Below are 26042 nucleotides of genomic sequence, written 5' to 3' on the forward strand. Positions count from 1 at the left end.
GCGGATAGCATGCTTTGTACCGCCATGTAGTCATAAATGTAATAAAGATAAGAGGTTCCATAAACAGGGACCGGCAACGGTAACCCAGCAGCAGCAGCAGCAGCACACGTGATGGAACAGGAGGAGGCGCAGGAGGAGAAGGCCACGCTTTGTGAGACACAACAACCCAGGCCTTGCATGAGGACAAAAAGCGTGCGGATATAGCAGCAATGCTTTTTGCCGCCATGCAGTCATAAATGTAATACAGATGAGAGGTTCAATAAACAGGGACCGGAAACGCTAAACCATCCCAGATGTTCATCGGTCATGTTACTTGGTTGGGGTCCAGGAGTGTTGCGTAGTCGTTTCCAATCCAGGATTGATTCATTTTAATTTGAGTCAGACGGTCTGCATTTTCTGTGGAGAGGCGGATACGCCGATCTGTGATGATGCCTCCGGCAGCACTGAAACAGCGTTCCGACATAACGCTGGCTGCCGGGCAAGCCAGCACCTCTATTGCGTACATTGCCAGTTCGTGCCAGGTGTCTAGCTTCATGCCCGGTTTCAGGTCCAGCGGTGCCAGCCACAAATCCGTCTGTTCCTTTATTCCCCTCCAAATTTCCTCCCCTGTGTGCTGCTTATCCCCAAGGCAGATCAGCTTCAGCAACGCTTGCTGACGCATGCCAACAGCTGTGCTGCACTGCTTCCACGATCCTACTGCTGCTGGTGCTGGGTTAGCATTTCCGGATGAGGTACAGCTTTGAGATGCGTTGGAGGAGAAGGAGTCAGAGAGGTAGGTGCTGCTGTTGTTATCCAGCTGTTTGCGGCGTGGGCAACACCCGCGCCGTAGCAGGTGAGGAATCGCTGCCAGGCTCCACAAGGTTCACCCAGTGCGCGGTAAGGGAGATGTATCGACCCTGGCCGAACGCACTCGTCCAGGTGTCAGTGGTGAGGTGAACCTTGCAGGCAACGGCATTCTTCAAGCTTCGGGTTATTTAGCTGACCACGTGCTCATGCAACTCAGGCACTGCAGAGCGCGCAAAGTGGTAGCGGCTGGGAACCACGTAACGTGGGATGGCCACTGACATCATGCCCTTGAAGCTGTTTGTCTCCACCACTCGATATGGCAGCATTTCGCAGGCCAGAAGCTTGGCTATGCTGGCTGGCTGTTACTGCCACGGCCCGGGGGTCATTTGCTGGCAATTTCCTCTTGTGCTCAAACATCTCAGAGACAGACAACTCAACCGTAGCGCTGCACACCGAAGGGCTGTTGGTTGTTGTGTTTGATGAACACTGGGAGACCTCAAGAGCACTAGTCCGGAAAGTGACAGTGTCAGCATCGTCTGATGTTTGTGAATGTTGTGAACCACGCAATGGCTGGGCTACTGCTGCTGCTGAGGCGGGTCTGGTGGTGAGTCTGGTGAACCCAAGGGAGGCAGTGTTGCTGGTGGTACCCTGTCCTGCCGCGTTTGCCCACAGAGTGGGATGTTTGGATAGAATGTGGCGGCTCATGCTGGTGGTGGAGAGGTTGTTAATACTTTTCCCCCTGCTCAGGCGGGTCTTGCACACCTTGCAAATCGCCATGGTAACATCCTCAGTGCAGTCTTCAAAGAAAGCCCAGACTTTAACTGGCTGAGGACTCGGACCTCGTGCGTGATGTGCTGGTGCTGCTTAACCCACTGCTGGACGCTTGAGAGGTCATCCAAGTAATTATCTGGTCCTGTTCTTTTGGATCTGTGAGGGTTGTTGTCCTGGACAACATGGGCAGTATTGAGTGGGTTTTCTTGGGTGCTCCCCTGTGGCCTGTACGTGAACCGTCAGGGGAAACACCTCTTCCCTTGCCCCTCCCTCTTTCACCGGATTTCTTCCTCATTTCACTTATCCTTAAAGTACACGCTGACTGGCAGCAGTACAGTGGCAGTACAGAAATGCTATACAGTGGTGGGTGAGCGGTGTACCACTATTGTCAGCAGTGACACAGAGCACAATGCTATACAGTGGCGGGTGAGCGGTGTACTACTGTTCCCAGCAGACACAGAGTGGAAGTAAACACAATGCTATATAGTGTGGCTGAGCCGTGTACACAGAGTGGCATTAAACACAATGCTATATAGTCTGCTATATAGTCACCCCGAACAGGGTGATGTTCTGCAGAACCCAAACAGTGGCAAACACTGTTCGCCCAACACTACTGGGAGGGAACGCAGATTTTAGTACCTAAACACACGATACAACATGTTTTCCGGGATCGGACTCTGAGGCACATACAGATGGTCCCGATCATCATCCTCATCATACAACTCTTCTCCTGAGTCTGACCCACCCACCACCTCTGCCACCCCAACATCCCCAGACACAGACCCCTCATCGTCCTCAACATTAACTTGGGATGCTGGCCTGAGCCAGACCTCCTCCTCCACATCAGGCCCCATCATCTCCTCAATGGCAGCCCTCATTAATCGCTCTGGCGACGGACTGATGGACACAACGTTCTCCTCCGGGGAGGGCTGTGCTGACCACTGGCTGCTGGGGTGGATGTTATAGCTTGCGTGGGGCGTTGGCTGTTGCTGTTGTTGGGAGTGCTGCTCACAGCGGAGGTCTCTGGGGAACTCATGTTGAGCTCATATAGTGGTTGACGGTGAGTGGAGTATTACTGATCCCAGCAATATACACACTGACTGGCAGAGTACGCAATGCTATATAGTGTGGCTGAGCGGTGTACACAGAGTGGCAGTAAACACAATGCTATATAGTCTGGCTGAGCGAGCGGTGTACTACTGTTCCCAGCAGAATCAGAGTGGCAGTAAACAATGGTATATAGTCTGGCTGAGCGGTGTACACAGAGTGTCAGTAAACAATGGTATATAGTCTGGCTGAGCGAGCGGTGTACTACTGTTCCCAGCAGAATCAGAGTGGCAGTAAACAATGGTATATAGTCTGGCTGAGCGGTGTACACAGAGTGTCAGTAAACAATGGTATATAGTCTGGCTGAGCGGTGTACACACAATGCTATATAGTCTGCTATATAGTGTCAGTAAACAATGGTATATAGTCTGGCTGAGCGAGCGGTGTACTACTGTTCCCAGCAGAATCAGAGTGGCAGTAAACAATGGTATATAGTCTGGCTGAGCGGTGTACACAGAGTGTCAGTAAACAATGGTATATAGTCTGGCTGAGCGAGCGGTGTACTACTGTTCCCAGCAGAATCAGAGTGGCAGTAAACAATGGTATATAGTCTGGCTGAACGGTGTACACAGAGTGTCAGTAAACAATGGTATATAGTCTGGCTGAGCGAGCGGTGTACTACTGTTCCCAGCAGAATCAGAGTGGCAGTAAACAATGGTATATAGTCTGGCTGAGCGGTGTACACAGAGTGTCAGTAAACAATGGTATATAGTCTGGCTGAGCGGTGTACACACAATGCTATATAGTCTGCTATATAGTGTCAGTAAACAATGGTATATAGTCTGGCTGAGCGAGCGGTGTACTACTGTTCCCAGCAGAATCAGAGTGGCAGTAAACAATGGTATATAGTCTGGCTGAGCAGTGTACACAGAGTGTCAGTAAACAATGGTATATAGTCTGGCTGAGCGAGCGGTGTACTACTGTTCCCAGCAGAATCAGAGTGGCAGTAAACAATGGTATATAGTCTGGCTGAGCGGTGTACACAGAGTGTCAGTAAACAATGGTATATAGTCTGGCTGAGCGGTGTACACAGAGTGTCAGTAAACAATGGTATATAGTCTGGCTGAGCGGTGTACACAGAGTGGCAGTAAACACAATGCTATATACTCTGGCTGAGCGAGCGGTGTACTACTGTTCCCAGCAGACACAGAACAGTAAACAGAATGCTATATAGTGTGGCTGAGCGAGCGGTGTACCACTATTCCCAGCAGACACAGAACAGTAAACAGAATGCTATATAGTGTGGCTGAGCGAGCGGTGTACCACTATTCCCAGCAGACACAGAACAGTAAACAGAATGCTATATAGTGTGGCTGAGCGAGCGGTGTACCACTATTCCCAGCAGACACAGAACAGTGAACAGAATGCTATATAGTGTGGCTGAGCGAGCGGTGTACCACTATTCCCAGCAGACACAGAACAGTGAACAGAATGCTATATAGTGTGGCTGAGCGAGCGGTGTACCACTATTCCCAGCAGACACAGAACAGTGAACAGAATGCTATATAGTGTGGATGAGCGAGCGGTGTACCACTATTCCCAGCAGACACAGAACAGTAAACAGAATGCTATATAGTGTGGCTGAGCGAGCGGTGTACCACTATTCCCAGCAGACACAGAACAGTGAACAGAATGCTATATAGTGTGGCTGAGCGAGCGGTGTACCACTATTCCCAGCAGACACAGAACAGTGAACAGAATGCTATATAGTGTGGCTGAGCGAGCGGTGTACCACTATTCCCAGCAGACACAGAACAGTAAACAGAATGCTATATAGTGTGGCTGAGCGAGCGGTGTACCACTATTCCCAGCAGACACAGAACAGTAAACAGAATGCTATATAGTGTGGCTGAGCGAGCGGTGTACCACTATTCCAAGCAGACACAGAACAGTGAACAGAATGCTATATAGTGTGGCTGAGCGAGCGGTGTACCACTATTCCCAGCAGACACAGAGTGGCAGTAAACAGAATGCTATATAGTGTGGCTGAGCGAGGTACACAGAGTGGCAGTAAACAGAATGCTATATAGTGTGGCTGAGCAAGCGGTGTACTACTATTCCCAGCAGACACAGAGTGGCAGTAAACAGAATGCTATATAGTGTGGCTGAGCGAGGTACACAGAGTGGCAGTAAACAGAATGCTATATAGTGTGGCTGAGCAAGCGGTGTACTACTGTTCCCAGCAGTGACACAATGACAGGGGGGACCCTGGCTAGCGTGGCTGGAGCGCGAACTACCCTGCCTGCCTACCCAAAGCTAAACCCACAGACAAATGGCGGAGATATGACGTGGTTCGGGTATTTATTTACCCGAACCACGTGACAGTTCGGCCAATCAGAGCGCGTTCGGGTCCGAACCACGTGACCCGTTCGGCCAATCACAGCGCTAGCCGAACGTTCGGGGAACGTTCGGCCATGCGCTCTTAGTTCGGCCATATGGCCGAACGGTTTGGCCGAGCACCGTCAGGTGTTCGGCCGAACTCGAACATCACCCGAACAGGGTGATGTTCTGCAGAACCCGAACAGTGGCGAACACTGTTCGCCCAACACTACCAATAGCCAATATTTTGCATTGCAGCCTATGCTGGACCCTTTTGGTCCATATGCGTCCTTTTTTTCCGGCTTCCCACCTGCACGGTCTATTCTGTTGAGCTGAACTCCCCATCACAAAGATGCTGTACACATGCAACAGATCAGTTCCTGCAAAATGCATTAATAGTCTAGGTCTAGGATCTCTGTAGATCTCATACACACCTTGTTTAACCTCCCTAGCAGTATGGACAGAAATGTCCGTTCAAAAAAACATGCTGTGAACAGTATAAACATGCATACACATCAATACTTTCCTGCACTGTATACTAGACCCTTGCTTGACACATTTTGGCAAGTTACAGGAAAAAAAAGTTTTAAAAATAAATTTTATCACTGTTTGCACAGAAATCCTGGGGAAATTGAACGCTGGGTAGGTTAACAGACATCCATCTGCAGATCAGACAATCATCTGCAGATCTGAAGATCCATCCTGGTGGATCTGATCTGCAGATGAGTGTCTGTTAAATAAGGTGTGTATAAGGATCTGCAGGTATCATAGATTATGAATGCATTTTGTAGGAACAGATCTTTTGCAGGAACAGATCTTTTGCAGATACTGATCTGTTGCATGTGTACAGCATCTGTGTGTGCAGCATCTTGCAAAGATTTCTATCTGATGGGGAGTTCAGCTCCATAGAATAGACTGTGTAGAGTATGGCTCTCATACTACATGGAAGGGGGTAAAATTCGTCTGTGATCTTTCGTTTTCCAAAGACTATGGTCTGATGTGTGTATGCACCTTAAGGGTACATACACACATCCAATTTTGATTGCAATCATTAGGCAATTTTACTACTTCCATGTAATATGAGAGGTTACCTTCACTGTTCATAGCATTCAAAATCTGTTTGCCCTCATAGAACACAGAGATGGTAAAATTAAGCAGTGAATGACCATCCGAAATTGGCTGTGTGTAGCAGTCTTTAGCGCAGACACATCGTACACAAACCACGCTCCTTGTCTATTTTCAGTTTTCATTGTTTGTGCCTTTGAAATACTGCAACAATATAAAATGTTACTCACGTTAGGCACTTTATTGGCTTCAAGAAGCTTTTTGTTGGTGAAACAGATGCATCACTTTGTAATGTCAGCAATCCCCCAATGATAAAGTCACCCTTTACCTTAATATCTACAAAATCATTTATTTCCCTTATCTTAAAGTCATATTCATAGAGATACTTATTTCTGCCATAATTATAGAGATACTTATTGCTGCCATAATCATAGAGACACTTCTCAGTCGTGCAGATGTAAAATATTACGAACAGGATAATCCCAAGCAAGCAAGCTTTAAATGAATGAATTCCAGCTGTAGCCTTGTGGAGTATGTCATAGTCCCATAGAGGGGTGATATAATGCAGCACACGCACCGCCAGCATCTGAGCAGTATGTCAGTGTCAGTGCAATCTCCTCTCCTCTCCCCTCTCTTCTTATACAGTTCAGTGCCATAGACTTCTTATTGCTCTAAGTATAACCATACATGATGTCTCCTTCAAGCTGGTATCAGCTGTTCCTGTACTGAACTGTCCTTAAAATATTACAGCGATATAACTGTAAAAGTTTTTTTTTTTTTTTTTTTTTTTTTTTTTTAAAGCAGGCTTACAAAACAAACCTATTATATATTACTGAGGGACTCTCCACTTTATTTGTTTTGAGATTTTCTGCAGATTTATTACTTAACCACTTCAGTACCAGCATCAGGCCTGGATTTACACCACAAGTGCCTATAGGCACAGATGTCCTGGCACCCTATACTTCACCCTCCAGAAACCCACAAACCCCATTGAATCGTACCGCAAGTGTGCTGGCTGACCCAGCTTTGACTTCTCCCTTACCAGTCATAGGTAAAGATGGTCCAAACCTCTGATTTTAGGTTCGTGAAACCCGGTTCGCGAACCTACCGCGAAAGTTCAGTTCGCGCAAACTTTCACGAACCACAATACACTTCAATGGAGAGGCGAACTTGGATATTTAGAAAAAATTATGCCGGGTACAAAAATGATAGAAAAGATGTTTCAAGCGGTCTCATACCTGGACGGAGACATGATTGACTGGGATACACGTCAAAAGTCTCAATACACAACCTAGATTTGACGCAAAGCACTGTTTTAAGGTCAGAAATCACATTGAATGTTGAATTGCAGGCCTAAACTGCTTTACACCATCTTGCATGTGTATACATCTTACAACACATTGGCTTAAGAGTTTACCAAATCCAATGCTCCAATATGGGGAAGCTTCTCTGTTTGCTCTTTGTTTTTGTTTTTTTTGGTTTTTTTTTAAGTGTGGTGTCACAGTTCACTCATGTCTTCAACTACAAGAAAGGCCCGGGAGTAGTCTTAGCAATATCAATATTAGTAATATCTATGTTACGGCAGGGCCCTTATTACACTTTCTCTTACAGGGCTATGGAAACCGTTTTGCCCACGCGATAAAGCGAGGTCCAAAAATGAAATCATACCTAGCAGAGGATGGTTTTGATCCATCAACCTCTGGGTTATGGGTTTCGCACACTCCTGCTGCACCACTCTGCAGTCTGCTTACATTTGTATACAATCTTCAAGTTTAAGAAGGGTACATTAGTTGAAATAGTTACACTACAATCTATGTTACAGCAAGGCCCTAATGACACTTTCTCTTAAAGGGGAACTGAAGAGAGAGATATATGCAGGCTGCCATGTTTATTTCCTTTTAAGCAATACCAGTTTCCTGGCAGCCCTGCTGGTCTACTTCTTTGCAGTAGTATCTGAATAACACCAGAAACAAGCATGCAGCTAGTCTTGTCAGTATTCCAAAACGAAAAGCAAAAATCCTTGCGCTCCTACACAGGAGGTATAGTCACATACACAATTCCTCCCAACTCCTTGGTGTGCTGTACTGTGCTGCTCCAAAAGATCAAGGCAATGTAAATCTAAATAAAGAGATGGAGCGCACTATAGTGCATTACCAAGGGTGGGCTTTATTCGCAAAATAAAAGTTATACTCACAAGATGGACAATGTACAATGCGCCTCTCAGCGGTACAGCCAACCGCTACACTCACTGGCAGTATGATGGCGGCGCGCTGTGGCCGGCAGCGCGATCTCCAGTGGACTGCGGGCAGCACGGTGGCGTAGTGGTTAGCTCTCTCGCCTTGCAGCGCTGGGTCCCTGGTTCGAATCCCAGCCAGGGCACTATCTGCAAAGAGTTTGTATGTTCTCTCCGTGTCTGCGTGGGTTTCCTCCGGGCACTCCGGTTTCCTCCCACATTCCAAAAACATACGGAGAAGTTAATTGGCTCCCCCTAAAAAAATTGGCCCTAGACTACAGTACTTACACTACATAATATAGACATATGGCAATGGTAGGGATTAGATTGTGAGCTCCTTTGAGGGACAGTTAGTGACATATATATATATATATATACACTGTACAGCGCTGCGTAATATGTCGGCGCTATATAAATACTAAATAATAATAATAATAATAATAATGCCGTCTCGCTGTGGGAGTGGGCGTGGCTGAGGGTCAGCGTGCGTATGACGTCATGACGCGTTTCAGCGCTCTGCGCCTTCGTCAGATGACGTCTATATGCACAGCACGCTATTTAACTAAGTTCCCTGAGCCGTAGTCATGGCTCCAGGGAAGCTCTTGAATTTAGAAATCTTTATTTAAAAAAGAATAATACATGAAAAGCGGGGCTAAGGATAGGCAAAGGTGGAGCTGTATGTTTGATTAACCCAGCACTCCGTTCTATATGCTTGTACATTGGATTCAAGCGCGGTGGTGTCAAAGTCTGGGTCAGACTGAAATGGAGCTAAATGATATACTGGCTCACAGCGCGCCCGCCATACCCCGTACAAAATTCTTCATACAAAATATATATACACATAGAAAATACATATAAAAAATTATATCTAAAAAACGCTATAACAGCTTTTGCATTATGCAAATTAAAAAGCAGATATGTAAAACAAGTTAGAAAACATGAGAGTAAATACTGCAATGTTACATAGTTACATACCGTATATACTCGCAAGCAAGCCGAATTTTTGACCCCCCAAAAGTGGGGCAAAAGTTGGGGGGTCGGCTTGCTTGCGAGTCATGGGTGGATAGGTGCTGTCCCTCCCCGCTCCCCCGCGGCCGCCGCTGCTATTACCTTAGGCGGCGCCGCTTCCTCTATCCCCGTCCTCCTCCTGTAACTCATTCACAGCAGCGCACCCCCCGCTGCTGTGATGACGCAGGAAACCATAGAGAGCGGTTCCCATAGTAACGGCATCGCCGCTACAGGAAGCCGCTCTCTATGGTTTCCTCGTCATCACAGCAGCGAGAGGCGCGCTGCTGTGAATGAGTTACAGGAGGAGGACGGGGATAGAGGAAGCGGCGCCGCCTAAGGTAATAGCAGCGGCGGCCGCGGGGGAGCGGGGAGGGACAGCACCTACCCACCCACCCATACTGGGGCACTATGCTAGCTATATGGGGCACTATGCTAGCTATATTGGGCACTATATAAGCTATACTGGGGCACTATACAAGCTATAATGGGGCACTATACTAGCTATAATGGGGCACTATACTAGCTATACTGGGGCACTATACTAGCTATACTGAGCACTATACTAGCTATACTGAGCACTATACTAGCTATACTGAGCACTATACTAGCTATACTGGGGCACTATACTAGCTATACTGAGCACTATACTAGCTAAACTGGGGCACTTCACTAGCTATACTGAGCACTATACTAGCTATACTGAGCACTATACTGGCTATACTGGGCGCTATACTGGGCACTATACTGGCTATACTGAGCACCAGTGGCGTACCTAGGGCATTTGACACCCGATGCTAGGTATTGAAAGACACCCCCCCACCCACGGTACACCACCTGCGGCGCGCGAAAAAATGGGTGTGGCTATGACCGGATGGGGCGGAGCTAATTTAAAAGTGCACCCAAGTTTTAGTCAACCTTTCTCCAGAAAATTCACATCATTGCGCAGCTTTTCTCCAGAAAATACACAAAATGTCAGAAGCTTTCAACATAAAATACACGTAATGCGAGAACATTTCACCAGACATTACACGTTATGTGAGCAGATTTCACAAGAAAATACATTCAATCATGTCGGCAGATTTGACCAGAAAAAAATCATTCAATCTTGCGGCACATTTGACCAGAACATACACAATGTCAGCACCAGATTTCACCACAAAATACACAATATCGGTAGTTAATCTGACCACAAAATACACAATATCGGTAGCAGATTTGAGTGTTGGCAAGCTGATAGCCTGGTGGGTAGGTGGTGAAGGGTGAGCAGCCTGATTGCCTAGTGGGTAGGTGGGCAGCCTGCTGGGTAGCAGTGGTGGGTAGGGGGGCAGCAGTGGTGGGTAGGTGGGCAGCCTGCTGGGTAGCCTGGTGGGTAGGTGGGCAGTCTGGTGGGTAGGTGGGCAGCAGTGGTGGGTAGGTGGGTAGCATGGTGGGTAGGTGGGTAGCCTGGTGGGTAGGGGGGCAGCAGTGGTGGGTAGGTGGCCAGCCTGCTGGGTAGCCTGGTGGGTAGGTGGGCAGCCTGCTGGGTAGCAGTGGTGGGTAGGTGGGCAGCAGTGGTGGGTAGGTGGGCAGCCTGCTGGGTAGGTGGGCAGCCTGCTGGGTAGCCTGGTGGGTAGGTGGGCAGCAGTGGTGCATAGGTGGGCAGCAGTGGTGGGTAGGTGGGCAGCAGTGGTGGGTAGGTGGGCAGCAGCGGTGGGTAGGTGGGCAGCAGCGGTGGGTAGGTGGGCAGCAGCGGTGGGTAGCCTGCTGGGTAGCCTGGTGGGTAGGTGGGCAGCAGTGGTGGGTAGGTGGGCAGCAGCGGTGGGTAGGTGGGCAGCAGTGGTGGGTAGCCTGCTGGGTAGCCTGGTGGGTAGGTGGGCAGCAGTGGTGGGTAGCCTGCTGGGTAGGTGGGCAGCAGTGGTGGGTAGGTGGGCAGCAGCGGTGGGTAGGTGGGCAGCAGTGGTGGGTAGGTGGGCAGCAGTGGTGGGTAGCCTGCTGGGTAGCCTGGTGGGTAGGTGGGCAGCAGTGGTGGGTAGGTGGGCAGCAGTGGTGGGTAGGTGGGCAGCAGTGGTGGGTAGCCTGCTGGGTAGCCTGGTGGGTAGGTGGGCAGCAGTGGTGGGTAGGTGGGCAGCAGTGGTGGGTAGGTGGGCAGCAGCGGTGGGTAGGTGGGCAGCAGTGGTGGGTAGGTGGGCAGCAGTGGTGGGTAGCCTGCTGGGTAGGCTGGTGGGTAGGTGGGCAGCAGCGGTGGGTAGGTGGGCAGCAGCAGTGGGTGGCCGGGCCGGTGCACCTGTAAAAGAAAAAAAAAAACCCATTCACTTACCTGCAGATGAAACCTCTCTTCCGAATCCCAGGCAGCCTCTCTCTACGCAGCTCCTCTTGAATGTCCCGCGCCGTCACCTGCTGCATCATCAGTGCTGGGCTACGGGAAGATGGCCGCCGAAGCCCGCACTGGAGACAAAAATAGACGGCAAGATGGCGTCGGCGGCCATCTTGCCGTCTATTTTTGTCTCCAGTGCGGGCGTCGGCGGCCATCTTCCCGTAGCCCTGCTCGGGTAAACTGAGGGTCAGTGTCCGTTGCCGGCGCCCGTGGAGGGGAAGTGCCGAAGGAGGGGACCCAGGTGAGGGAGATGTGGGGGGGTATTTCCCCCCTCCCCGCCGACGCTGCCACCCCTCCTTCAGCGCTGCTTCCCCTCCTGTGTCATCAAGGCTTCTGGGGAGGCCTTGATGACACCCCCCCTGGAGCTGACACCCGGAGCGGAGCGCTCCTGGCCGCCCCATGGTAGGGACGCCACTGCTGAGCACTATACTGGCTATACTGAGCACTATACTAGCTATACTGAGCACTATACTAGCTATACTGAGCACTATACTAGCTATACTGAGCACTATACTAGCTATACTGGGCACTATACTAGCTATACTGAGCACTATACTAGCTATAATGAGCACTATACTACTATAATGAGCACTATACTAGCTATAATGAGCACTATACTAGCTATACTGAGCACTATACTAGCTATACTGAGCACTATACTAGCTATACTGGGGCATTTTACTAGCTATACTGAGCACTACCTACCTATACTGGGCACTATACTAGCTATACTGGGACATACTGGGGGGATTACGCGGCCAGCGTTTCCTACCCCCGGCTTACATGAGGGTCAATCATTTTTTCCTGTTTTTTGGGGTAAAAGTGGGGGGGTCGGCTTACATGCGGGTCGGCTTGCTTGCGAGTATATACGGTAGTTATTTTGGTTGAAAAAAAGACATACGTCCATCGAGTTCAACCGGTACAAAGTACAACACCAGCCTGCTCCCTCAAATATCCCTGTTGATCCAGAGGAAGGCGAAAAAACCCTTACAAGGCATGGTCCAATTAGCCCCAAGAGGGAAAAATCTCTTCCCGACTCCAGATGGCAATCAGATAAAATCCCTGGATCAACATCATTAGGCATAACCTAGTAATTGTAGCCATGGATGTCTTTCAACGCAAGGAAAGCATCTAAGCAAACTCTATGCAGGTATAGAGTTTGCCATAACGACTTCCTGTGGCAATGCATTCCACATCTTAATCACTCTTACTGTAAAGAACCCTTTCCTAAATAAATGGCTAAAACGTTTTTCCTCCATGCGCAGATCATGTCCTCTAGTCCTTTGAGAAGGCCTAGGGACAAAAAGCTCATCCGCCAAGCTATTATATTGCCCTCTGATGTATTTATACATGTTAATTAGATCTCCTCTAAGGCGTCTTTTCTCTAGACTAAATAAACCCAGTTTATCTATCCTTTCTTGGTAAGCGAGACCTTCCATCCCACGTATCAATTTTGTTGCTCCTCTCTGCACCTGCTCTAAAACTGCAATATCTTTTTTGTAATGTGGTGCCCAGAACTGAATTCCATATTCCAGATGTGGCCTTACTAGAGAGTTAAACAGGGGCAATATTATGCTAGCATCTCGAGTTTTTATTTCCCTTTTAATGCATCCTAAAATTTTGTTAGCTTTAGCTGCAGCGGCTTGGCATTGAGTACGATTATTTAACTTGTTGTCGATGAGTACTCCTAAGTCCTTCTCCAAGTTTGATGTCCCCAACTGTATCCCATTTATTTTGTATGGTGCTAGACCATTGGTACGACCAAAATGCATGACTTTACATTTTTCAACATTGAATTTCTTCTGCCATGTATGTGCCCATATAGCCATCCTATCCAGATCATGTTGCAATATGACACTATCTTCCTGAGAGTTGATGATTCTGCACAATTTTGTATCATCTGCAAAAATAGCAACATTGCTCACTACTGCATCTACTAGGTCATTAATAAATACATTGACGAGCACTGGACCCAGTACAGACCCCTGTGGGACCCCACTGCTAACAGTCTCCTATTTTGAGTACGATCCATTGACCACAACTCTTTGTTTTCTGTCCATTAGCCAGTTCCCTATCCATGCACACAGACTCTTCCCCAGTCCTTGCATTCTCAACTTTTGCACCAGACTTCTGTGGGGAACAGTGTCGAAGGCCTTTGCAAAGTCCAAGTATATCAGAATCAGAATCAGAATCAGAATCAGAATCAAGTTTAATGGCCAAGTACAGGGGTTTGTACCTGGAATTATTTTTAGCACATACAAGCTCAAGTAGTACACAAGACAAGATATACAGTAATGTAGGCTAACAGATAGGCAATAGTAGTACCGAAAGACAATAGAGTACTTAGTAGGTCAAGACCACGTAAGGAGGTGTAACGTCGGCGAGTGACTACCCTGGTGTGAGCGCTGGAGCAAGGGAGTGTGGTTGGGAGGGACGGTTGAGGAGATCAATGGCTTGGGGGAAGAAAGTGTTCCTGTGTCTTGTTGTCCTGGTGGGTCTACAGCATTCCCAATATCCATATTAGCATTCACTACCTCATAAAAGCTGAGCATGTTAGTCAAACAGGACTTGTCTTTAGTAAACCCATGTTGATGCTGAGAAATAAGATTATTCAGTGGCGTAGCTACAAACCTCTGGGCCCCGATGCGGAATCTGGATGTGCCCCCCCCCAGGGCAACAACAGCCCCCCCTCCCCCTGCAACACCCGACGCACACACATATCCGAATCCCTATAGCCAGCTATAGGTCCCCCCAGTATAGGTAGCCAGGCATAGGTACGCCAGTATAGTTGCCCCCAGTATAGGTTAGCCAGGTAGGTGCCTCCAGCATAGGTAGCCAGTATAGTTGCCCCCAGTATAGGTTAGATAGGCAGGCGCCGCCAGTACAGGTTAGCTAGGTGGGTGCCTCTAATATAGGTAGCCAGAATAGTTGCCCCCAGCATAGGTTAGATAGGTAGGTGCCCCCAGTATAGGTTAGTTAGGTAGGTGCCTCCAATATAGGTAGCCAGTATAGTTGCCACCTGTATAGGCTAGCTAGGTGCCCCGAATACAGGTTAGACAATTAAGTGCCCCCAGGTTAGATAGGTAGGTGCCCCCCAGTATAGGTTAGATTAGGTAGCTGCCCCCCAGTATAGGTTAGGTTAGGTAGCTGCCCCCCAGGATAGGTTAGAGTAGGTAGCTGCCCCCCAGGATAGGTTAGGTAGGTAGCTGGCCCCCCAGGGTAGGTTAGGTAGGTAGCTGGCCCCCCAGGATAGGTTAGGTAGGTAGCTGGCCCCCCAGGGTAGGTTAGGTAGGTGGCTGGCCCCCCAGGATAGGTTAGGTAGCTAGCTGCCCCCCAGGATAGGTTAGGTAGGTAGCTGGCCCCCCAGGGTAGGTTAGAGTAGGTAGCTGCCCCCCAGGATAGGTTAGGTAGGTAGCTGGCCCCCCAGGATAGGTTAGGTAGGTAGCTGGCCCCCCAGGATAGGTTAGGTAGGTAGCTGGCCCCCCAGGGTAGGTTAGGTAGGTAGCTGGCCCCCCAGGATAGGTTAGATGAGGTAGGTGCCCCCCAGGATAGGTTAGGTAGCTGCCCCCCAGGATAGGTTAGAGTAGGTAGCTGCCCCCCAGGATAGGTTAGGTAGGTAGCTGGCCCCCCAGGGTAGGTTAGGTAGGTAGCTGGCCCCCCAGGATAGGTTAGGTAGCTAGCTGCCCCCCAGGATAGGTTAGGTAGGTAGCTGGCCCCCCAGGGTAGGTTAGAGTAGGTAGCTGCCCCCCAGGATAGGTTAGGTAGGTAGCTGGCCCCCCAGGATAGGTTAGGTAGGTAGCTGGCCCCCCAGGGTAGGTTAGGTAGGTAGCTGGCCCCCCAGGATAGGTTAGATGAGGTAGGTGCCCCCCAGGATAGGTTAGGTAGCTGCCCCCCAGGATAGGTTAGAGTAGGTAGCTGCCCCCCAGGATAGGTTAGGTAGGTAGCTGGCCCCCCAGGATAGGTTAGGTAGGTAGCTGGCCCCCCAGGGTAGGTTAGGTAGGTAGCTGGCCCCCCAGGATAGGTTAGGTAGGTAGCTGGCCCCCCAGGATAGGTTAGGTAGGTAGCTGGCCCCCCAGGGTAGGTTAGGTAGGTAGCTGGCCCCCCAGGGTAGGTTAGAGTAGGTAGCTGGCCCCCCAGGGTAGGTTAGAGTAGGTAGCTGCCCCCCAGGATAGGTTAGGTAGGTAGCTGGCCCCCCAGGATAGGTTAGGTAGGTAGCTGGCCCCCCAGGATAGGTTAGGTAGGTAGCTGGCCCCCAAGGATAGGTTAGGTAGGTAGCTGGCCCCCCAGGGTAGGTTAGGTAGGTAGCTGGCCCCCCAGGATAGGTTAGGTAGCTAGCTGCCCCTCCACCCCCACCTCTCCCTCCCTTCCTCTCCCCCCTCAGATGCAGAGTGCGCGGTGCACGGAAGCGCTGTAGGCTGAACTCACCTCCCGTCCCTGCGCCGCTGGTCTCCTCCCGCTCTGTATAGATGTTGTTACACTGCTTCCTGTTTAGCCGGAAGCAGTGTGTAACAACATCTATACAGAGCGGGAGGAGACCAGCGGCGCTTGGAACGCAGGCAGGTGAGTTCAGCCTACAGCGCTTCCGTGCGCCGCGCACTCTGCATCTGAGGGGGGGGGCCCGGGGAGAGGAAGGGAGGGAGAGGTCGGGCTGCCCTCCCCGCGGCTGCGGCTCCCCCCTCCCAATAATGCACGCAGCCACGCACGGATCTCCGAGAGAGTCCAAACGGACATGGGCCCCCCGGGCCCCTCCCCCGCCTCTTCAGGAGCCGGGCCCGGTCGCCGAGGCGACCGTTGCGACCACAGGCCCTACGCCCCTGAGATTATTTTCTACTATGAAGTCATGTATAGTATCTCTTAGTAACCCCTCAAATAGTTTGCATACAACTGATGTTAAGCTTAAAGGTCTATAATTTCCTGGATCTGATTTTTTGCCCTTCTTAAATAATGGGAAAACGTGGGCTGTACGCCAATCCACTGGGACTCTGCCAGTTGCAAGAGAGTCACAAAAGATAAGATAAAGGGGTTTAGCTATAACTGAACTTAATTCCCTTAGGACCAGAGGATGCATGCCATCCGGGCCAGGTGCCTTGTCTGTTTTTAATTTATTTAGTCTTGCCTTTACTTCTTCCTGCGTTAAGTATTTAATATTACAGTTAGAAGATTGAGACTCTTCTGCCTCTGTAATTTGCAACAGTGCTGTTTCCTTTGTGAAGACAGAAGCAAAGAAAGCATTTAATAACTCTGCCTTACCTTGGTCATCCACCATTGAGTTCCCACCCTCATCCTTTAGGAGTCCTATACAGTCAACCTTTCTTTTTTTAGAGTTGATGTACTTGTAAAACTTTTTTGGGTTAGATTTGATATCCCTAGCGATTTGATTTTCAGCTACGATCTTTGCCAGCCTAATTTCTTTTTTACAATTTTTATTGCACTCCTTATAATTGCTTAGTGCAGCCTCAGTCCCCTCCTGTTTTAGGACCTTATAGGCATTCCTTTTCATCTTCATTTTATCCCTAACCTATCTATTCATCCATAGAGGCCTTTTTTTATTCCTAGACATTTTGTTTCCATATGGGATATACATACTACAATATTGATTGAGGAAAAAGTTTAAAAGCTTGCCATTTCCCTTCAGTGTCCTTCCCTTGTAGTACATTATCCCAGTTCACCAAACTTAGTGCCTGCCTAATTTGATTGAACTTTGCTTTTCTAAAATTCATAGTTTTAGTGGTCCCGCTGCCCCGTGGCCTATCAGTCACCAGATCAAACGTTATCATGTTGTGATCACTATTTCCCAAATGTTCTTGAACCTGCACATTTGATACATTATCTGGTCTATTAGAAATGATCAGATCCAGTAATGCATTCCCCCTAGTTGGTTCCGTTACCATTTGAGTCAAGTAATTGTCCTGTAGTGCTGCCAGAAATCTGCTGCTTTTACCAGAATGGGTAGCCTCAATACTCCAGTCAATGTTTGGAAAGTTGTAGTCGCCCATAACTATGACCTCATTTTTACTTGCAGCTTTTTCAATCTGCTGTAGTAATCGCAGTTCTGCAGCTTCATTAATATGAGGTGGTCTGTAGCATACCCCAATGAGCAATTGGCAACTTTTATTTCCACCATGAATATTTACCCAAACGGACTCCACATCTTCGCAATCTTCTTCCATCTCATCGTTGAGGACAGCTGTAAAAGAATTCTTAACAAAGAGACAAACCCCTCCACCTTTTTTCCCTGTTCTATCTCTCCTAAACACATTGTATCCTTTTAAATTAGCTATTCAGTCATGGCTTTCATCCATCCATGTCTCGGTTATTCCCACAATGTCATAGCCTTTGTCATTCAGAATGAACTCTAGTTCGTCTATTTTATTTGCAAGGCTCCGAGCATTGGTTACCATGCACTTTATATTTTTACCACCACATTTACCAATTTTGTTTACATGAAATGGGCTACTTGAAGTTTTACCAACCTCCTTAATCTTTATTCTGTCCCCACCCCCCTCTCCACCCCCCATAATGTTAGGCTCCCACTGTCTTTTTACCTTCTCTTGTCTACATATTGAGACTTTATCCTCCCGCCTCCCCCCAGATCCTAGTTTAAAATCTCCTCCAACCGTTTAGCCATCTTCTCCCCCAATCCAGCTGCACCCTCCCCATTAAGGTGCAGCCCATCCCTGCTGTAGAACCTGTAGTCGACTGCAAAGTCTGCCCAGTTCTCCAGGAACCCAAACCCTTCCTGGATTGGAATAATTCCAGCACATCATTCCAAGTGTTATATGGACTCATAGGTGCTCACCAATAAAAACAATAATATCTGTACAGTAAAATTTTTTGTGTGTACAGTATGAACTTTAAATATAAATAAATATATATAAAAATAGATATATATATAAAAATATACATAAGTAACCTAAATAAATATATGAGTATATAAAAAATCTAAATATGGGCAATCTAAAACGGTCATAATAAGATTTTACATAACTAGAGACTCAGATTATAACTGTTTCTCAAGTAATGTAGATGTTTTTAAAGTATATTACAGGGGTATTGGTTAGATTCCGGGTTTATTGATATATGTGGATTTAACAAACCTACAATAAGGGCCAAAAGGGGGCCGTGTCTCTGACTGGCTGCTCTAATCTGACACCACTTCTATTGCTCATACCCATACTTGTTTCACGGTGAGGTGTGATAGGGTGACTATAAGTGCATCCTATGGGCTAGGATGGGTGGAGAAATGGGGGGGGGGGGTGGAAGGGGGTAAAAAAAAGGGGGGGGGGAGGGGATAGGGAGGGAAAGAAAGGGGGTTTTTTATGGAGGGGCTGGACAACTATGAGAATGGTCGGAAAAACAATAAATTATGCGATTATGTCAATTTACTCTATAGACCTACTATGGACCGGTCCTAATGTATGGTGTACTCACCGCCCTCATCTAGTGTGGATATCTGCTAGGGGGATAGGAGTGCTGTAGGGAAAAAAGAACACATATTACTTATAAGACAGGGCTAGTTGACCTCACTCAAAAACACTCAATAACACTCAATCAAAGAAATGAGGAAATCTCCAAGTTCTCATTAAGTCCATTTGGGTTCAATGCGTTCATCTTGAAGATCCAGAAAGTCTCCCTCTCACATAACTTCCTGAATCTTTCCCCAGGGTATAAGCCTTTGGGGATCATTTCAAGACCCAGAATCCTGAGTGTGTCCACAGAACTGTCATGGCGTTCTTTAAAATGACGAGGAACGCTATGTTTTTCAACACCCTCCAGGATGTTTCGCTTATGTTCTCCTAATCTTTGTCTGAGTGGTCGGGTTGTTCGGCCTACATAGGCCTTGGGACAACCACAAGTTAGGAGGTAAACTACGTGGTCGCTTCCACATGTTATAAATTCCTTTATCTTATAGGCTTGTAGATTCCCATCTACTATTTCCTTTGCTCTGTGTTGAATAAAGGGACAACACCGACATCTCTTTACCTGACATCTAAAGTTGCCTACTACTGAAGGAAACATGCTTTTGGGTTTTTTAGTGATCTTTCTTATGTTACTAGGCGCAATAGTATTCTTGATAGATCTTGCCCTCTTGAAAATTACAGAGGGGCGGTCAGGTATAGCATTCTTCAAGAGGGGATCTTGTTTCAGGATAGGCCAGTTCTGTGTTAAAATGGTCTTAATTTTCCTATGTGCTGCAGAAAATGGAGTAATGAATGGCAATTCGGAATAAGATGTATTGTCTGAGTTCAGATTCTTTGGTTGGGTGGTCTTTCCCTTAAATTCCTCACTAGTAGTTTGTATATGTTTCTGTTCATACCCTTTCTCCAGGAATTTTTTACTTAACACTTCACTTTGATTCAAATAACTATGTCTGAAGTGCAATTCCGTCTGAGCCTGCGGAATTGGCTTCTGGGGATATTTTGTATCCATTTGGTACTATGGCAGCTGGAAGCATGTAAATACGAGTTGCCTGCCGTAGGTTTGAAGTGTGTTTTAGAGCAAATTTTTCCCTCAATATCGGAGTATAGTTCTAGATCTAAAAAGACAATATTCCTATCAGAGGTTACATAAGTGAATTCAAGTCCAAACGTATTAGTATTGCACATTGTAATAAATTCTTTAAGCGAATCGGCATCACCATCCCAAATAATTAAAATATCATCAATATACCTTGCATAAAATACAACATTCTTTGCATAGGGATTAGCTGCCCATATATGTTGACTTTCCCAATATGACATGTATAGGCTGGCGAAGCTTGGGGCGAACCCTGCCCCATGGATGTCCCACACGTCTGTAAATACAACCAGTCCATGAAACTGAAATAGTTATGTGAAAGAGCATACTGTAATAAATCTAAAATGAATTGACTTTGTGTAAATGGGACTGATCCATCCTGAATCAAAAAATAGTGGACAGCTTCTATGCCCTTATTATGTGGGATGCTGGTATAAAGTGATGTTACATCTAAAGATGCCCATAAATAGTCCTTGTCCCATCTGTAATTTTGTAGCATATCCATAACATGCAATGAGTCCCTTGTGTAAGCTTGGGTCTGCAGTACAATAGGCTGGAGGAAATAACCGACGTAGGAGGAGATGTTAGCTACCAGACCCTCCATCCCTGCCACAATAGGTTTTCCTGGGGGCTCTGATGGGTTCTTGTGGATTTTAGGAATATGGTAAAAGTAAGGAATGGAAGGATGGCTCGGAACTAGGAATTTTTTCTCATGTTCATTCAAAATCCCACTGCAGAAAGCTTTATCAACTAGATTTTGAAGTTCCTGTGTATAGATAGGGGTGGGATCTTTGGAGAGTGGCTGATATGTGTAGGGATCACTTAATAGCCTGAAGCCTTCATCTCGGTATTTCTCATAATCCATCAGCACAATCCCACCCCCTTTATCTGCCTGTCTGATGACAATTTGTTTATTTTCTGTGAACTGTTAAAGAGCTCTCTTCTCAGTTACACTCAGATTACAGTATGTCTTAGATGGACCCTCTTTGCATATATTTTTGAACTGGTCTAGTACTACTTGGTAATAGGTGTTCAAATACTGTCCTCTAGAATAGGTTGGATAATAGACCGATTGGGGTCTAAAATTAGTGTGTCTGATGTTAGTATCAGGTACAAACTGTAGCCAGTCCTCTTCTTTCTCTAAAGGGCTTTTGACGAGGTCAACCCTGGGTGATGACTCAGCATCTTCCTCATGTGTTGTAGGTACTATAACTGTTTCTGAAGTTATGTGCATTTCAGTTCTTTCCTTCTTAGATGCAAAGAACCTTTTGAGGGTCAAAGATCTGATGAACCTATGTAGGTCCTTATATAGTTGGAACTCATTGGATTTAGCAGTTGGGGCAAAATTTAGTCCCTTACTTAATAGAGAATTTTTGCTAGCCGTGAGGGTGTGGGATGATAGATTAAATATTTTTATTGTGGAATATTCACTGTTATGTCTCCTAAGCTTCTCCTTTCTCTCTTGGATGGCTCGCCCTCCTCTATTTCCCCTTCTGAATCTTCTAGCCCTCTTTTTCTTAAGGTTCCCAGGGTCAGAGTGGGCGCTGCCTCTAAAAAATGGTCCTGGATCTCTAACTCCCCCCTCAGGGCTTAAGGCCCTAAACAAGGACCCTACTAAATTTGAGTCGGCCTTTTGGCTTGGCCCACAGGATTCCTCTGGCTTTTGTGGCAGCTTACTAGTTGCTTTGGGGGAGATTACTGGTGGTTTGGGATGGCTCCCTCCCTTTCTCCTCTCATCCTATCTCTGAATCTATCTAGATACCCAGATGCAGAGTAATCCCCCTTCTGGGTCAAACGTGTTTTGGGGGGATGGTTCATGGGCATTTTGTCTCTTAAATTGTTTTCAGTTTCTTTGTAATTGGACTTGTTTTCAGGATTCTTACGATAGGATCTATAATTTCCGGTTTCAAATTGTTTGGCGCTGCCACTTCTTTTGTTACTTTTTTCGTTATGATGAAATGAGGGATCGAATTTATATGGACGTTTACGCGTTCTATTATTGGGGGGTTTTGTTATCTGTGAAAACCTCTTTGGGGAGTTGTCCCTTTCGCTCCTATAAATAGGGCTATTTAGATACCTATTGGATCCCATTGGTCCTTTATTTGAAGGACCAGACTTATTGTGGTTATTGTGACTCTTTTTATTGGTTGTAATTAAAGATGGAGAATGTTTCTTTTCCTCACTGCCCCATTTAAAGATGTTACCCAATGCGTAATCAGTCTTATCCCTCTCAAATTTTTTTAGTTTTTTAGTAATCAAGTCTGACTCAATTGTTTTAGTGGCTGCTTCTATTCTTTCTCTCCACTCAGTGACTCACTCTTTAACAGTTCACAGAAAATAAACAAATTGTTATCAGACAGGCAGATAAAGGGGGTGGGATTGTGCTGATGGATTATGAGAAATACCGAGATGAAGGCTTCAGGCTATTAAGTGATCCCTCCACATATCAGCCACTCTCCAAAGATCCCACCCCTATCTATACACAGGAACTTCAAAATCTAGTTGATAAAGCTTTCTGCAGTGGGATTTTGAATGAACATGAGAAAAAATTCCTAGTTCCGAGCCATCCCTCCATCCCTTACTTTTACCATATTCCTAAAATCCAGAAGAACCCATCAGAGCCCCCAGGAAAACCTATTGTGGCAGGGATGGAGGGTCTGGTAGCTAACATCTCCTCCTACGTCGGTTATTTCCTCCAGCCTATTGTACTGCAGACCCAAGCTTACACAAGGGACTCATTGCATGTTATGGATATGCTACAAAATTACAGATGGGACAAGGACTATTTATGGGCATCTTTAGATGTAACATCACTTTATACCAGCATCCCACATAATAAGGGCATAGAAGCTGTCCACTATTTTTTGATTCAGGATGGATCAGTCCCATTTACACAAGGTCAATTAATTTTAGATTTATTACAGTACTAGCTGGACGCCCGGCGTTGCCCGGGTATGTATTTGGCTAGTGTTGGCTCTGCCCACTTTTCCTAACCCTAACACACAATTACTTAATGACCAAGTATGTGAGCTTTGTGGTCTTTGGCATCAATAATTTGCAATGAAATAAAATTAATCTGATTGGATGTGGCTCCACCCCTTTTCTGAATTTGAATCCCAATCGCCCAATGGCCAACTGTACCAGGTACAGGTGATTAACAGTGCAAGAATGGCAGCAATTAACTATTCCCCTTAAAAATCAATAGGTGGATTTTCTGAATATTAATCCCAGTCACTCAGTGACCAACTGTGTAAAGTTTGAGAACCCTACCATTAACAGTGTAAGAATGGCTGCAGTTTACATTTGCGAAATAAAATTTGTATTTTTCTCCACCCACTTATTTCCTAACATTGTTCGGGTATGTATTTGGCTGATGTTGGCTCCGCCTACTTTTTCTAACCCTAACACACAATTACTCAATAACCAAGTTTGTGAGCTTTGCGGTCTTTGGCATCAATAATTTGCATTGAGATGAAACAAATCTGATTGGCTGTTTGTGGCTCCACCCCTTTGTCTGAATTTGAACCCCAGTCACCCAATGACCAACTGTACCAGGTTTAAGGCTTGTGCCATTAATAGTGATGCTCAAATACCCCTTTTCAAAATTCGAGTTAGGTCGAATTCGAATAGTAAATTATTCGAGGTCAGTCGAATATTCGAGTCGAATAATTTTTACTATTCGATTCGACCTCGGACTTCGAGCTCACTATTCGAGTCGGTATTCGAGCTCACTATTCGAGCTGACTATTCGAATTGGCCTTAAATAGCTTCCAACACTTGTTTTGAGGGTGAATGATGCAAGAAACATCTTTTTTTCCAAGTAACAACAGCAAGTGATTATGTGGGGATGTTCCTTTAAAAAAAAATGTGGAAAGAGAAGTTGTGTCCTTAATTTTGTTCAGTAGTGTTACTGTATATACTTGTTCTTCTTCTTCTTTATCTTTCTTCTTCTTCTTCTAGATCTTCTTCTTCTATATCTTCTTCTTCTTCTTCTATATTGTCTTCTTCTTCTTCTTCTTCTTCTCTTCATCATCTTCTTCTTCTTCTTCATCATCTTCTTCTTCTTCTTCTTCATCATCTTCTTCTTCTTCATCATCATCTTCTTCTTCATCTTCATCTTCTTCATCTTCTTCTTCTTCATCATCTTCTTCTTCTTCATCTTCTTCTTCTTCTTCATCTTCTTCTTCTTCTTCTTCTTCTTCATCTTCTTCTTCTTCTTCTTCATCTTCTTCTTCTTCTTCATCTTCTTCTTCTTCTTCTTCATCTTCTTCTTCTTCTTCTTCATCATCATCTTCTTCATCTTCTTCATCTTCTTCTTCATCTTCTTCATCTTCTTCTTCTTCATCTTCTTCTTCTTCATCTTCTTCATCTTCTTCATCTTCTTCTTCATCTTCTTCTTCATCTTCATCTTCTCCTTCTTTTTCAATATCGTCTTCTTCTTCTTCACGTATTTCTCTTTTCAATTTTTTTTTTAAAGAAATGCAGCTATTTTTGAGCGTAACAAATAGCTGGTGGGCGCACGCATGTTGGAAGCGCCATTGTATGTGCTCCCTGGCAGTGGAAACACAAAGACAGCAGGAGGTAAATTCAGCAGCAGGAGGAGGAGGATGAGTGTGTGGCAGCAGGCAGTCAATGAGGCAGGCAGCTCGCCGTGACATAATAGCCCTGGTACCTAGCGGTGATACCAGGGCTGTAAATAAACACAACAGGAGGTCCCAGACAGCGGTCGTGCAGCCCACATTGTGTCCAATACACAACTGGGACAACACAGTTTTCAACCCGGGCACCTCAGAAAAATTAAACCTTTTTTTTTTTTTAATGGTTTGTTTGGTTTTGGTTTTGCAACCAATATAGCTATTGTTTGACGTAATAGCTGGTGGCAGAGTGGCAGCAGAAGAAGGTAATTCTGTGTACCCTGGCAGTGGGAAACACAGACAGACAGCAACAGCAGCAGGAGGAATGGAGGAGTAATGTGAGCAGCTATTGTTTGACGTAATAGCTGGTGGCAGAGTGGCAGCAGAAGGTAAATCATCTGTGTAGTGTACCCTGGCAGTGGGAAACACAGACAGACAGCAGCAGCAGCAGCAGGAGGAGGTATGGAGGAGTAGTGTGAGTGTGGCAGCAGGTAGGCAGCGTGACATAATAGCCCTGGTACCTAGCGGTGATACCAGGGCTGTAAATAAACACAACAGGAGGTCCCAGACAGCGGTCGTGCAGCCCACATTGTGTCCAATACACAACTGGGACAACACAGTTTTCAACCCGGGCACCTCAGAAAAATTAAACCTTTTTTTTTTTTTTAATGGTTTGTTTGGTTTTGGTTTTGCAACCAATATAGCTATTGTTTGACGTAATAGCTGGTGGCAGAGTGGCAGCAGAAGAAGGTAATTCTGTGTACCCTGGCAGTGGGAAACACAGACAGACAGCAACAGCAGCAGGAGGAATGGAGGAGTAATGTGAGCAGCTATTGTTTGACGTAATAGCTGGTGGCAGAGTGGCAGCAGAAGGTAAATCATCTGTGTAGTGTACCCTGGCAGTGGGAAACACAGACAGACAGCAGCAGCAGCAGCAGGAGGAGGTATGGAGGAGTAGTGTGAGTGTGGCAGCAGGTAGGCAGCGTGACATAATAGCCCTGGTACCTAGCGGTGATACCAGGGCTGTAAATAAACACAACAGGAGGTCCCAGACAGCGGTCGTGCAGCCCACATTGTGTCCAATACACAACTGGGACAACACAGTTTTCAACCCGGGCACCTCAGAAAAATTAAACCTTTTTTTTTTTTTAATGGTTTGTTTGGTTTTGGTTTTGCAACCAATATAGCTATTGTTTGACGTAATAGCTGGTGGCAGAGTGGCAGCAGAAGAAGGTAATTCTGTGTACCC

At 46.5% G+C, this 26042-nt stretch overlaps 1 protein-coding gene across 1 annotated transcript in view; it reads right to left on the reverse strand.

Annotated features, from left to right (window-relative positions):
* The window catches only part of LOC137511009 (vomeronasal type-2 receptor 26-like), a 293519-nt gene that overhangs the window by 134463 nt on the left and 133014 nt on the right, over nt 1-26042 (reverse strand). Inside the window, exon 3 of the mRNA XM_068233987.1 lies at nt 19074-19115. Within this exon, the coding sequence (XP_068090088.1) occupies nt 19074-19082 (9 nt within the window). The 5' untranslated portion in view covers nt 19083-19115. The remainder of the gene's footprint in view (nt 1-19073; nt 19116-26042) is intronic.

The sequence above is a fragment of the Hyperolius riggenbachi genome, chromosome 1 (genome assembly GCF_040937935.1).
Source record: "Hyperolius riggenbachi isolate aHypRig1 chromosome 1, aHypRig1.pri, whole genome shotgun sequence".
NCBI classification, from domain to species: domain Eukaryota; kingdom Metazoa; phylum Chordata; class Amphibia; order Anura; family Hyperoliidae; genus Hyperolius; species Hyperolius riggenbachi.